General features: G+C 38.9%; 1 protein-coding gene across 3 annotated transcripts in view; it reads right to left on the bottom strand.

Moving 5' to 3' along the window:
- itga7 (integrin, alpha 7) overlaps positions 1-13,659 on the bottom strand; it is a 56,811-nt gene extending 43,152 nt beyond the window's left edge. For all 3 annotated transcript variants that reach the window (XR_005991558.1, XM_041780654.1, XM_041780663.1), the window contains exon 1: positions 13,151-13,659. Coding sequence is in view for 2 of the 3 variants with exons in the window: in XM_041780654.1 (XP_041636588.1) it covers positions 13,151-13,368 (218 nt within the window). In the remaining variant the exon portion in view is untranslated. The remainder of the gene's footprint in view (positions 1-13,150) is intronic.
- Positions 13,660-15,934: the final 2,275 nt, after the last annotated feature.

Below are 15,934 nucleotides of genomic sequence, written 5' to 3'. Positions count from 1 at the left end.
TCATTGTGTCAGTATATGATGTGAGCCCGATATGCTAAGTCCAGTGTGGCTAAAGTTAGCAGCTAGCTCCAATAGCCTTCATTCTTCTTTGCAGATTAATATCATGTTTAATGAGGTTACTCAACACTTCATTTCCATTTGCATTTGTCTTGGATTCCAGGCCCATGTTTTTAGTTTAGCCAACTCATAAATCTCGTGACGGCTAGTTTGATATCCAAATTTAGCCATTTAGCCGGCTAACTGCACACATCACTAGTTGTGAATAAACAATTTCTTGCTGGAATGGAAAGTAACCAACTACAATTACTCAAATTACTGTCATTGAGTAGCTTTGTTGAGTAACTATACTTTTTTGTTACTGTAAAAGTATTGTACTCCACTATATTTTTTAAAAATATCAATTTCTGAGTAGAAGAAGTGAACAAAGGTCAGTAGCACACTGTGAAATGCTTCCATATTATATATGACAACAGCTGTGGCATTTCACTTTATTATAAAGGCATATCTTTACCTAAAAAATCCTGATTAGAGATACATATACTCTTGTTCTTATTGCAGGTTTAAGAAAGCTCCCATTTTACTCTACAACCCCCCCTAGGGTATAAAAAATAGCTACTCAGTACTCAGTGAGTACATTTTTTACTTCTTTTCATTTCTTGTACTTTTTCCACACATTACTTGGTAACTAATACTATGCCACAACTTATTTAGACTGAGCAGTATTAGGCAATTTATCATGAAGGCTCCAGTTTTGGTATTGAGAGGTTGTTCTGTTAGTTTGCTTAAGTGTTTGAAATCTTTCCAATTTACATCTTTATTGAACAATATTTTGATGAGGTCATATTTGAATTTAATATTGAAATTAATCCTTTAAGGAAAAATACTTCCAGTTAGTATGCACTATTATACAATCATCTTTCCATAATAGTATATTGATGCAACGGTTAACCTTGGCATCTGATGTAAAAACAGCTGAAAAATTTAATAAAAGATCTTTAACATTCTCTTGATATGAATCATACAGAGTAAGCAACAATCACAGCAGGCAAATTTCCGTTCACCCTTTCAACCCATAGAGATTGGAGGCAATGACAGTAAATGATGCGATTTTTGACGCAACAATCAGTAATTCCCTTTTTATAAATACAAGCAATAAGCAAGCAGATGCCTTGTAATTTCCTGATGGCTTTTTACATCTTTCCAATCTCACTCTCATATCAGAGCTGTGGTCAGTTGATTGATTAAACTGCATCTCTACCAGTACCAACAAAAACTGTCTCTACATACATGCACACAGCACAAGCATATAAAATCAAAGTGGGGGTCTCCCATGATTTATTCATCCCTTCAACCCCTGTCCACATCAGTCCCTCCACCCCTCCCCCAGAAACACATCATATGATAGTCATTGTCAACTTAAGGTAATGCTTTAACTACTACTCTTTAAAGCATGTAAGGATGAAATAAAACAGCACAGGCTCTGACACTAGAGAAAACAGCTGTGTGCACTGATAAAGCAACAAATGCCAGTAAACTTCACTATCTCAGAACCTTTTTCTGCCAACAGTCTCTCTGTCTCTGTATAGAGAGATACACATGCAGGATCAGCTCCTGCTCCTCTTAAACTGCCAAACTGTGCATGTTTTCTGCGCCTTCATCAGATTGGAGTTGTATTTTTCACCCTGACTCTGCAGAGTGTCCCTCTAAGAGCACGTGGTCCGCAGAGTAATATTCCTGAAAGCTCTCTGCCGAGCTGCACTGCTTCCCACCGAGCTTTTGTCCACCCTGGTGTGGAGAAATGGGGGAATGCTAAATAGACAGAGAGTAAGTGGGTGCTAGTAAAGAGCATTAATGTTGTGTGTGTGTGTGTGTGTGTGTGGGTGTGTGTGTGTGTGTGTGTGTGTGTAAGATGGTACAGCCAGTGCTATACACCATGCTATATACCCTTTGCTCTCTCTGATCCTCCACATAAATAAGTCCCGCAACAAGGTGAGTTCTTACATTTACGAGGCTTTCACATGAATGGCTATAGGAGATTTAGCAACGAGAAAAAGAGAGAGGGAGAAGGGGGCGCAGGAGAAAATCATGAATTGAATTCGGGAGGGAAAAGGGGACCGTTCATTCTGATCTGTTAAGCTGAGGCTGAAATTGCTTTGATATGGCTATTTTAATGCAAACTAGCCCTCAGACATTTCCCATTGTGTTATAAACACATAAAGCACTGACGCTGGGGCCAATTTACACACATTTTTATATATATTAAAAAAGATAAATCCTACTGAAAGTTAAAGGGGACATTGTGACCCATGAAGCCAAACATCAACAAATTATTTCTACTTTTAGTTCTCATTATTGAAAAGGGAAAATAAGATAACAGTAAAATTAAAACAAGCTACATATTTAAGAAATAAGCTTATTTGCCTTAGGAGGGCTACATGAGAGGACTGACACCAATCCTGCATGTATTTGTGCAAAATATGAAGTTATAGCAGGGTCATTTTTTAGGTTAGCTTCAGTTTAAAAGACTGGAAATAGGGTAAAAAGCCTGCCCCGATATGTGCAAAGGAAAACAGCACACCAGCACTTTATAAAATGCTGTATCACATTTATGTAATCTGTGTAAAAACAAAGTTACAGAAAGTGGAAAAAAGTCCTTCACATTATTTGCTTGAATAGCGAGGGGAATCTTCTGCAGTTCCTTTGGTGTCGGTGGGAGGCAGGCTCCGAAAACAAAAGGAAACCCAATTAGAGCCTGTTTTAAAATACCCATTTTCACAAAAGAATTAAACATGTTCCAAGTCTTAAGTCAAAGCAGCTAATTTCTGTATTTGTTTAAGTATTACAGAGCATAATTTTATCTTAGAAACTCAATTTTCATTTAATTTAGGCTAAAAGTTGTGTATAGATTGGCATAATTTGGGCCTGATTGATCTGACTGCTGCCAGGTACACTGTAGCTTTTTGCAAGGACACTTAAAAGATTCAGCTCAATTTCCCCTCTTTGCCTATTTCTAGATTAATCTAAAGTTATTAAGAGACAGCATTTTAAATTGTAGTTCCAATGTCTCTTTAAAACCAATGGTTGACCTCAATAAGAATAAAACCATGTTTGACACAGGATATAGGAAAAACATATCTCTTTTAGGTAAATTTTTATACAAATTTAATGTATAACCAACTGCTGAGCTTTAGAAATGTTCCATGGTGTCTCACTGGATAGAGAAAGGCTAGCTTTTTCCCACTGTTTTCAGTCATTATGCTAGGCTGACATTCTACCTACTGACTTTGGTTTCATACTTTGCTTGCAGGCATTGAAGTTATATCTCTTCATTAAGCTAAAAAGAAAAGTGTCCAATTTTTTTTCCTGAACATCAGACGTTGTTTTACTTCAGATACAGGTAATCTGCTAAAGACTTAAAGCTCGGGGTGTGAATCTCTCCTTCTCAAGACGATTCGATTCAAATCTCGATTTACAGACTACCATTTGATTCACTGACGATTCATTAAAATACAGAACGATTCAGTACGATCCAAAATAACTTTTAGCTTTAACAAAAATAAAAATAAACAAAAATAAAAATAGCAAAAAAAGGGGAAAACAAGATAATTTCATAGTAATCTAAGTTTATTTGATCTTATTTATTAAACAGACTAAATGCTAGGCCTCCTGTGCTAACATTCTGAAATTATGTTTAAGAAAGTTTTCATCACACCCAGATGTCTTAGTTTGACATTAAATTGGGAGATAAATATTAAATTGAGTTTTTACTGGTACATGTTCGTCCTTCTGTACTTGTAACTTCCCTAGCATTATTAATCCCTGTCTCAACAGGTGAGATTTATGAGCAGCTGTAGTTCTTAATCGCTTTTCTCCAAAGCGTACAGACGGGCTGACATTTCGAAAGTTATCCTTCCTTCATATAAAGTCCACATGACTTTTTCCTGAGGTGCAGAACTGTGACTGAAAGACGTTTAGGTGACGACCGGTGAAACACATCCAGCTACCTAGTGAGCACCTACAGTGAACGGAACTCTCATTTAAAGGTAAAAGGTCATCGCGGGTCGTGCGAGATTACAGACACTGAGCTAGAGCATGGCAGAACAGGCAATGAGAACAAGCAGGAGAGCCTCATGAACCAATCTCTGGCGTTAAAACCAGTCTAAAGACCGATTCGTGATGCATTTTTACTGATCCAGGACTCCAAGGACCGATCCATATCGGATTATCTTTACACCACTACATAAAGCATATTCTGCTTGAGTTCTTATCTATTGCATTTGACCTTTTTTGAGATCTACATAACCCTTTGGAGATCATCCAAAAACCCTTTCCATGCTCCACTGTTGTTTTTTCTAAGCTGAGTTATTCAAAGCTCCCGTTCCCTGAGAGGATTTGTTCAGCTTCAGAAAGCTTTGTTTTAGATTCTTACTCAGCCAGTGAAACCAAACTCCAGGCTAGATGTCTGGGATTAAACCGGCTACCTGTGGCCCCACTGGCAATGAGAGGGAGAATCTCTCTTCAGAAAGGCACCAAAGCAAAGTCCACTGTAAATATAAACCTTGGTGCAACCTGAGACTTTTCACTTTCCCCATGCAATGCATCCAACCCTACTGACATCAACAGCCCAACGGCCAAATGAATCACGGTCAGTGATGTTGTCAGTAAGTACTAGTAGATCGGCTGCACACCAAAACAAACTGAATAGGCTTGGGAAATTAAAGGCATTGTTGAATATGATGTATTTGCTGATAGAATGCACCCAAAAAAAGAAAAACTACCGCCATGATTCATAACATAGGAAGGTTAACAAGTAGGTCAGAATGTAGAATACGCACAATAGATATTTTTCAGGGCCGTTTAGAGGTCCTTCAGAAACAGGAACAAATGATTTATGAAAAACATCAGAGCAGTAACGCACAGATGGCATCCTCCACTCTTGTCAGAGCGCTCAAAAACACAAAGAAAACTTAACATTAAACCATAATGCAGACATCAATATGAAAGAATAACATAAAACCGAATGATGGAGGGCTTCCGAGTGTATGTTTTAAGTGCAGTTTGACTTACAGCCCTTTATCTTTGAGCTAAATACTGATGCAGAAACACTTCATGCTATATCAGCTGCTGTGAGGTTGATCTATGGCTGGTATTAAAACCACACTATATGAAGAATCAGCAAATCTTGAGTATAGATTATCACCAGAGCAGCACACTCTGCTGTATTAGATGTACAAGCAGCGATGCATTGGAATGGAGGATCTGGCAGTTTGTCCACCACTTAAGCTGAGAGGAAATATAAAAAAGTTGATCTTTTGAATAGATTGCCATGAAATGTAGTTCAGACTCCCATGATCCCAGAGGTCAAAGCACACAGACTGAAATGATAATTCATAACTCCTCTTCCCTACTATACTTCAGCATGTAAGCTCTACAATTCTAAGCATGATTGCCTGAAGGTGATAGCATTTAACCTGAAGCCAAAAAGTGCAGAAACCTAGCCTTTCAGATGAGCTAATTTTTTAGTGTTGTGTTTTTTCAATGCAGCTTTTTAGCCTTAATGTATTCCAATAGGATGTGCAGGAGATGCAATAAAGATAACTGTTATTTTGGGGCCTGAAGTTCATTATTTAAGACCAGAAATCCTGTTGTGGGAGCAACACTACAGACAGCTGAGCATGCACTCTATTGGTTGTTGTGGAACTGATCAATAAACAATAAGGACGCAAGCTGAACAAAGAAGAAATCATAACAAACAGCCATTTTTCTAAGAAACACTAAGTATAAAGTTGGGTACAGGAAAGAGGACTACCTTGGTGCTTTTTGGCAACAAGTGTTTCATGTCCTGTAACACATACCACAATCAAACTACATGGAGAGGATCTGGACCGAAAACACTACTGCCAGGTAGCTAACAGTTAGCCATCTTCAGCTTATTTACACCAAAGTTGCATTTGTGTTTTGAACTCACAATTTCAAAATTGGTTATGATTTTATCAACATTTCAGTGTGTGCAAGGCTTAAGCTGACCAAATCAGACAATTAAACATGGTCACTCTTGTCATCAGCGTAATTACCATTTGGTTTTACTAATCATAAATATTAGTATTCAGTGCTGTCTAATGTTGTGTCGTTTGGTCCAGACTTAAATAATAGGTGTGAAACCTCCCCTGGATCATGATCAGGACCAAAAAGCCGGACTTTAAAACAACCAAAAGGGGCGATCTCAGTCTGGACCAAACTGAACCATGGTCCAGTTCATGCCCAGTGTGAGAGCATTATTTTGAAAGGTGTGCACCATTGGATCAATGACAGGAAATTACAGCAGGAGATCCAAAAAACACAAAGTCCCATATCAAAACAAAATGAGCTGCAGAAGCACATTTTGGGGGAGGGGCTTAGACGACGTTGTCAGGGTCAAATTGGGAAAAAAAACTAGTCCGCATTGCCATGGCTCGCATACTGTCTTCTTCTTTTCTGTCTATGATGATAAAGCTGTCATTTGATGAGGAAGCACATAAAGCGAACTCTGCTTAGCCTGATGTACTGTTCTTCAAGTTCGCGTATTTGGTAGTAATAAATCAACAGGTATATGATGGTGGAAATGACTATTTCCTTCATTTTTTTCTACATACATGCTATGCATATTATTCAACGTGCTGATGTCAGACGCCTGCTGGCCAACTAACCAATCCATGGAAACTATACAGACACCTAACCATGTAGCAAATGACAACATGAAGTAGATTTGTCAAGTACATTCTGTTAGGCCGGCCACACACTAGACAATTTTTTAAATCTGGAACGATTTTTAAACTGTGGGAGACCACAGACTTCAGGACAATTTCCGAAGATTTTTCATCTTTAATCTTCTTAACGCACACACTAGACGACTCAGCCAGACTGTCAGATCACTGGAGATCACACACCTGCCGACCTGCCTACGACCTTACGTGATCACGTGACTTCATAAATAAATAAATAAACACCGATGTCTGTCGATACCGTCTTGCTGCCTCTCCACAACAGGCTGCCCTAGCATGCATTACAGGTGAAGCAAGAATAATAATACAAGGGAAAGACTCGGGATGAAATCATGGCTGAAATTAAGTTCAAGTTGTGTTCATAATGGTGAGTGGTGAAAGTACGTATGACCTGGCTGTGATGCTACCCGGTCTTGCTCGCTCTCATTGGTTGTTGTGGGTACTCCGTCAGCGGCACTATGACCTAGAACCATAAATATCAAATATGTTTGATATTTACAATTCGGGATTTTGGTGGCTACAACTCAATTTGGAGCAGTAAAACAATCGTGTTGACACCACACATGCAGACAACTCAGACAAACAGTCATTTGCAACGAGGCTCCTCTCTTGCCTCGGGCTTAAAATCCTGTAGTGTGTGGCAGGCCTTAGTCCATTTGCAAAACTTACGGAGTGAAACCAAAACCAAATATAGACATGTTACAAAAACACAAACCTTGGTCCAGACCTTGGTCCAGACATCAGGTGTGAAAACACCCTAACCCCACGTAAACAAGTCAGTGGATAAATTGCATGTAATACAGTGGGACAGTTTGGCAGTGTTATGATCTAAAAAAGGAGTTTAACGTTGGGCAGATGCTGTGATGGGTAAACTGGTCAACTATAGCCCCCTGAGTGAATTAATTCAAAACCAGCATAGGCATGTGGACAGTACTCTACAAGGAAGACAGAAGGCTAGCAGTGCTAAGTTAGCCACATTGAGATAAACAATTTGACATAGTTTATCAACAGATCCTGATGCTGTTTTAGCCTTGCAGTAGAAATTAAAGTCTAAAAATTAAATTAGTTCCTCACTATTACTTATGGTTTATGGGACAGTAAAACTTGATGTAATATTCCTGTATCTTAAAAGTGATTCTCATTTACAAGAAATAGCCTACAATTGGCAGAAATCATCTGGTAAGATATTAACCATTGAGTAGCAGAGTTCAGGCAGGTTGGTCGTGGTGGGATTAGGCTCTGGGAGCTTCCTGTCTTCACCAGGCAGTGAACTATTAGCGGAAGCACTTCTCATAGGTGTATAAATAGCAGACACACACATAACTCAAACTAAAATACCCTCTCATCTCATCCTGTGTCTAGCATTAGCAGCAGCAGGAGAAGCCCCCTAAGTTCAGCTGTGTGCCTGGGTTTCAGGTCAACAATCCCCAAAAACCAAGACATTAAAAAATAATAATAAAGATAAAAAAATAAAAAGATTGAAAGGAGGAATCAAGCCCCTAGTTCAAATCAGGTCCAGAATACTTCTACTTCCTCCAAACATGCCACTGAAAAAGATCTTGCTTCAATGCATTGGTCAGTATGACATCATGGAGTCACATGGGATGACCTTGCCTTGGCTTTTGATGTAACGCTAAAAAGGAGCGCTTTGGGAGAGCCATAAGCCTGCACTGAAGAGACACTGTAAAGCTGAACAAAAAGACAATTATCTGATGCTGACTGTCTTTGCCCCAAAAATTACAGCCCAGCCTTTGAAGACAGATTCAAAACATCTCTGCCTCCAATGACAAAACCAAAGAAGAAGAAATCTGACAAGTGTGACAGTATGACTAAGCTGATTTATATTAGCACTTTAACGTTACTGGTTGTATGATACAGACATGAGTAAGCACAGAACAAAGCATCAAAGCGGTAATATCATTTTCCCCATTCAAACTGGTGCCATAACGCATAATGAACACAACACAGTATGACCAGAGGGAACAGTAACCCAAACCTCCATCATATAAAGAGAAAATGAGTCAACAGAATCTAATTACAGTAAGATGGAGGGGTAATGTTTCAAGCAGGTACACAGAGAACAGACACGAAAATGGGATCACCTTGAAGACTGAACTTCCAAATCTGATGAGCAATAACACACAGAGGGAACCAGCATGAAGCTAATGGAAATGTATTATTCAGACAGGAGGGATAATTGCTGTATTGCTATCTGAATAATGCATTTCTCTCTCTCTCTCTAATATCTGCAATATGTTTCAAACTCCCAGAGTCCAAAGTAAAGATGAAATTTACTGATGAAGTTCCCCCAGCTGTACTACTGGCCTACGCTGGCTTCTCAACTTCAGTTCACGTCCTCTGCCTTTTTTTTCCAAAAAATGTTGAGCTAAAAAAAAGCAGAAAGAATAAATTCTATATGGCTGCAGTTATCAGTTAATCAAAAGATTATATCCTTAACTATTTCTATGGCAGATTAAACATTAGCACATTAACATTAGCACCAACCTCAGAGCAAGGACCCAATTGTATCTTTAGGTGTTATTCTTTCAGATGAATCACTAATTTGGGGGCTTTTACATATTCTAAAACACCAAACTTCCAGAAAATTTTCCCTCAGTGGAAATTTGAAAATTTAAATGAGATAGGGACGGGGTATGAGCTACAGTTGGGAAAATCAGAGTACATATGTATCATGACTAGATGAAAAAACAGTCTCTTGTTACCATCCTCACACACAGTAAGGCCACTAAAAACATTTTTCATCAAATTTTGGCATTTTTTCCAATGGACAGGTTACAGATTTTAACAAACTAGTCTGAGGGATTTTATCTGTTTAACTGGAATTTTTATGGCCATGCTAGACAAGATGGAGATCGGAAGTTCTCAAAAACGTGCGTTTTCACTGTAGGGTGGGGGCCTAATTGTTAATCGAAATCAATTGCTACATTTCTGTAGTGACTTGCGCTTAATCACACCCTTTTTATCCTATCTTAAAATTCACCTAAATTGCATTTAAAATTTTTTTCATGTTGGATTTTTCTACAGTCTTAAATTAGGGGTAACTGACTTCCTGTTTGGATGCAGACCTGCTTTTTGGGGTAGAATCAAGAGTTTAACATGAACTTAACCCCAAAAAAGGAACGGATCGAAAATGAAATATGAGATGGCGGCTTTTGACTTGTCCACTGAGCTGCCTGGGAGTTTTTTAAAGTTAAATGAGCCATTAAGTAGCAATGGTGGACTTATTTTACAACTCTGGAGCATCAGGGAGATACTGCTGCACCTTCAACCAAATTATGCAGAAGGATACAACGAAACATGCGATTAATCATGATTTTTAAAAATTAGTGCACTAATTGTGAACCTTAATTTATCGTAATTAACTCCATTAATCTTGACATCCCTAATCTTAACCTGTTGTTACTTTTCTCTTATTAATTATTAACTCATATATTGATTCTCATTTTAATCGTCTGATTTGTTTTAAATTTACGACACAATCATGGTCTGTGCCTCAACACATTTAAATGTTTATTTACAGGGGTTGCTTTGGCGCCACCTACTGTAAGAAGCCAGTAACACGCTGCACATAAAAAGTCCCATCTTCTTTGAATTTTCAAAGAAATTTCAGTTCCATATTTTAGCATCTTCCTTTGTCATAACGCCACCTACTGTTGATGAGCAGCACCTCATATACAAGCGCAATGTGCTTATTAGTTTACATTAGACGACAGTTCTGGGAGGATCTTCATGTGCTGCAGCACACTGAATAAGCTGCCAACACCCAGCAGTTGCTACACACTCACGGTTGCAGCGTCACCACGACATGCACCAGGGTGCAAGGGCCCTTCAGTGATTGCAGATTCCTTTTTTCATTTTGAAAGGGATTTTCTGCTACTGTTTGCCATTTCTGATGGTAAACAAGAGGTACTTTTTAACATTTTTTGGTGGTAAAAAAGCAGTTTGAGAAATGACGTAAAAAAAAGTAGTAACTTGGGATGGTGATATTGGATTTTGCAGATGATCTCAATATGGCTTTGTCATATGCATCGAAAGCTTTTGTCAAATATATACAGCTTCTAAAAGACCTTTTCATTAAAGCTTAGCTGTAAGGCTTCTGAATTTGCTATTCTGGCCCATCTCTTATGCTTAACTTTCTCAAAGTGTATCAAAATCTAAAAGATTCATAAAACATGATAATTTTGTACTAGCTTCAGAAAAGGTGACATGCTTGAAATAAATAGCTTTCATGGGATACAGCCTGCATGTGTGAAGACTGAATTAGATAGGCTAAATGAAGTGAAAAAGTTGACTGAAATAACAAAATATTTATGCTTGACAGACTCATGACTACATTTCTAAAATCCTGACTATAATAATCAAAAGTCATTACAAAAATACTGGCTGTTCAACAGGGATGAAATAATCATAAAGTCATCTTAGCATACAGTAGGTGTGATGTCATAGTGTACCGGCAACCACATTATTCATCTTGCTCTCTTCCAGTAGATGCATCACATCAGCACATCAGCTGAGTTTATTGACTCCCTTCTCCTGGCACTAACTCCAATGGTGCATTATGGGCATTTTCTCAGGAGTCTTTGCTCTGTTTGCAGTTAGAAACTGGCTACAGTAAAATGCATACGTTCCTCACATACCTATAGCCCTTAGTCAGTTACTAAAATCAGTTCCAGGAACGTTGCTGGACAGAGAGCAGGTTTCAGAGGGGTGACACAAGTCCCTGTCTGACCGTCTATATGTCTGTGACACTGATGTCACCGGTCTAACCCAGCGACAGGACGACTCCAGAGCGAGTAAACTGAGGAGCCAAAAGTTAAATATGGAGCTCCAAAACAGGAACCTGTAGTAAACTAATTCCTTTATTTATGTTTTATACAGCTTTATATTTCAACCCACTGGCTTGTAAAGGGGAGGAACGCTGTTTTAACTCTCCTCTTTTTTTTCAGCTAGATTTCAGATTGAAGGACTGACACTCAAATATGGCTTGAGGTCAGAGATGAACAAAAATTTTCTTTAAGTATGGTGCACTTAAAGTAGCTCCATGACCTATACAACATGCAAAAAAAGATGGTTATTAAATGTAGCATACTATGCATTCATGGCCCATTTTTGCATGACAAATAGATGTGATTTCAAAACTGTGAATAGTTTTGTTAACATTATTTCTGTACCTGTGAATGAATTAGGAAATTCGACGTACACTAAAATTATTTCAAAGTAGTACTACTAATGCTTCAGGCAAATACAAAAGCTAAGTGTTTCCTTTGGTCATTGTACAGTTTATATTTCTGTGCATTCTGTTACTCCCTGTGGAAATTTTCCCCATCATTTAAGAAAATTATTCATTGATTTGTATTGGAAAATAAGTGACAGACCTCTGGGCATAGGTAAAAAAAAAACTCATAGCTATATTAAAACTGTTTGGAAATCTAATTGAATAAAGGGTTCAGAAGAAGTAGCCTTTCATTAGCTGCCATAAAATTAAAGTTATTGGCAATGATTTACAATCTGACCTGTTGTTATCATTTATTCATGGCTTCTGGACAGTGAAAGCCTGGCTTTAGAGTGTTCTAGTCACAGTAAAAGACGCATAATAACAGCTGGTCGTAAACAGCAGAAAAAGAACTAAAGTGATCAAAATAGAGAGGATAGTGGCCAATTTTTTGACCTTGACTGAAATAAATTAACCCACAGACTCAGGATAAAATCTATCCTCTTGGTATCTATCTCATAGGATTTTTACTCTAAGATATTAGTTATAAGAATAAAATGTTTCAAGATGTCCAGAAAAACAAGTGAAAAATATTTTCTTGCTTATTGAAATGTGCAAAAACAAACTATTGTGAGACTCTTTAAGTTCCCTGTGGTACTCCAGACATTTCTTTGAGAAAAACTAACATTGACAACATCATTCTGCTATACACACTAAAGCATCTCCACTCCACCTATATGAAGTGCCAGTCACGGGAGAAAAATCACTTAAAAGTCCTTTTTCTCTTCCCCTCAGAAATCACTGCCAGCTGATTCAGCAAAGCTGCTCTCATCCACTCTCCACTTACTGTAAATCATCCTCTAGCAACTCAGAGTTCAGCCCGCTCTTGCTGCACATAAACATGCTAAACCCTCCTGCACCCTGCTCCGATCAGAGTTATGGGAGAAGCAATGATTAAGCAAATGCAAGGACTGGTAAAGCACAGAAATGCTGACTCAAGTCTAAGCTTTAGACAACCCTTAGGATTAAAATTCCTGAACCTATAGATTTTTTAATACAGGAGCAAGTGCCACACTTCAAGAATGTAAGCTGCAACAAAAAGTCAGACACACACAGGACACTGAGGGCAAGCTCAGTGCGCCATTCAGCCACTCACCAGCTCTGAGGTTTGGGGGTTAGCTGCTGGTGAAGTGCGAGTGAGAAACCAAAAAACGTGCCCTTGTCTCCCAACTTATGCAGCGTGTGAATCGTATCCAGGTTAAAGCCCTGCACATGGATAAGGAGGGTCGACAGAGCCCAGAGGAGGGTAGTCCAAGGATGAGAGGAGCGAGATGAGAGGGAGACAGTGTTCCCATATCCCGTTAGGGCTGCCATAGCAGGGTGCAGGTCCTGAAGCAGAACAAGTTCAGGGGGAAAGATTCCTTTTATGGCTCCCAGAAGAGCTAAAAGAGGGTAAAAAGGGAAAATCCTGCGCTTCCTTCTGTCCTGTCCTCTCTTCTACCTCACTCCCAATCCTCTCTTCCTCCCTTGCTTAATCGTGCTGGTGCTCAACTCCGTTTGCTGCTGTCAGTCTGAAGAGCAGGCTGTGAAAATGTGGTCGCCACTATGTGTGTGTGAGAGTGAGTGTGTTTCTCTCAATGCATGTGCGCCTCCCCCCTCCTCTAAGCTCAGAGGGAGACAGAGGACAAGTGCCTTGAATAGCCCGCTCACTCCTACCCCCATCCCATCCCCTCTCTCTCTCTCTCTCTCTTTCTCTCTCTCTTTCAGTCCCTCCACCTCCCTCCCTCCTCTCTCTCAGCTGACATCAACACTCAAGGGACTGCTGCCAAAATACCAGGCAAGGTTGTCAAGATACTTGGAGGCAATTGAATAGAGAGCGAAGGAGAAAGAGAGAGAGGGTGAAAAGACAGCACACTGTTTTATCTGTGGAGTTCACACGCTCCAAACTGTGTCTTTCTGTGGCCACTCTTTGCTGCAGGTGCTTGTAGATCAGAGCAATATAAAAAAAAGGTACAATCTGGAAGTTAAAAAGCTACACATATCTAAAGGGGTTCTTTTGTACTCCTAGCTTAAAAGCCCTGACATCTGAAGTCTGGTGGCAGCGATCTGGAATGAATCCGGGAGACAAAAGGAGCTGAAATGTGCACAGTGACCCAGGAAACTTTATTACAGACCTTTAGCTCTTCTGGAAAGGGAGAGTAAGAGAAATGGACGTGCTGTGACAGAGCAATGTTCACAGAGACATAATCAGGAAAATTGCTTCATCAAGGCCCATCAAATGTGACTTTTTTCATTCCCAAAACCAACATTTTTTTCCCTCTTAAAGGTAGCTGAAACTAAAAGTCATACCCGTCTCACTGACAGCTGCTGTTTTGACGTGCTGATTTCTGTTTCTCTGAGTCAATCTGACTGCAGCTGTCACTGTGACACCTCAACTGTTGCACACAATAAACCCCACACATAGCTGTTGCACACCAACAATGTAAGAAGATGAACTTGTTAATTCTGATGCAAGATTTGTCCTTGCTGTCACTACATGTAACCTTGGTTGATTAAGATGAAAAACCATGTTTGTGATTAAGCTATATTTAGGGAAAATGGATCCACACATTTTTCAAATCCTGGGGGATTTTTTCAAACCTAGATGCAATTTGACCAGGACTGCATAAGCTGAAAAATGTGCAGACTTCTTTCCTTTTTTCTGCCCATTAACATTTTGCTTGGATGCAAGAACAATTGTGATCTACTTTTGATAAGATTTAAAACTTTCCTTAAAGTTGCAAAGTGCTTTTTTCTATAAAAGTACCCCTCTGGTCTAGTAAAGGTGTATGCCCAGGAGTGATTGGAGGAGATAAATAAAGCTGGAGTTTTTCCAACTAATGTTTTTGACAAGACAACCAGTCACCTATAATAGCCTTAAGAGGTTCATATTATTGCCACAGAAAACCGAGATACATTTATTGTAGTTTACACTACAAATGCATGGTAGTGAATGTAAAACAAAAACCATGAAAACTACAAATGCATGCAAAACCTCCAAACAAAAAAACAACCAAGAGCCAAATCAAAGTAGCCATAAAAGTATCCGTACAGTTTTAATCTGGCTTTAAGTGAGATAAATGCTTTTAACATATCAGACTCCATTTAGCAGCTCCAAATTGCTAGCAGCTACATATTAGCTAAAGCAAACCTTTGCTTAAGGCACAGGGCATATAACAGAAATAGCTTATTTAAGCTCAACTTACCTTACAAATATAGCTTGTTCAGACACCCTTCTTTAACCCAGTTTTCTCTGTCGTCCACTTCATACCCATAGACTGTAAAAAAGAATCCAGACCGCATTTATCAAGGAGGTTAAAACAAGTTAGCAACTAGCATCCTCACTGCTAGCATTAGCCATTTGTTGCTCACTTCTCCGGGTTTTCTTATCACAAAAACGTCATGCCAGTCCGCAAATTACTGACTCACGCATACTTTTTGTACATTGCGATTTGAGTAAGATTCTGGTAAGGAAATACCGGAGTTAAAAGAGTCTAAATGTGTCAAAAACCTAAAAGCTGAAAGATAGCTTCTTCAGACTGCCTGCTTGTAAGCTCGTGCACCAACTACTTTCAACGGTCGTGATCTCGCTCACTTCATTGTGGTGCATATTAAAGATATACATGGTTGTGTTATACTTATTAAACCCTGTAACATAACAAGTTGAATATTTATCTCAATTATAACTCCAAAGATTAAAAAAAATAGTAAGCTCAGTTTTAATGTTTTTTTTCTTTCCATACAGAAGGCCTTTATTTGACTGTTGCGGACTTGATGATGGCTTTGAGCAGGAGGAACATAAAAACTTGAACAAAGAGGAGGATTTAAACTGACCTGGAATGAGAGTCTCTGAGCACTATCATGGGTGTATCACTGTCTTCACACATCAGCTTATGTAAAA

This window comes from Cheilinus undulatus, linkage group 3, assembly GCF_018320785.1.
Source record: "Cheilinus undulatus linkage group 3, ASM1832078v1, whole genome shotgun sequence".
NCBI classification, from domain to species: Eukaryota; Metazoa; Chordata; class Actinopteri; order Labriformes; family Labridae; genus Cheilinus; species Cheilinus undulatus.
The sequence above is the reverse complement of the archived record's forward strand: the minus strand, read 5'-3'. Positions and strand labels throughout refer to the sequence as shown.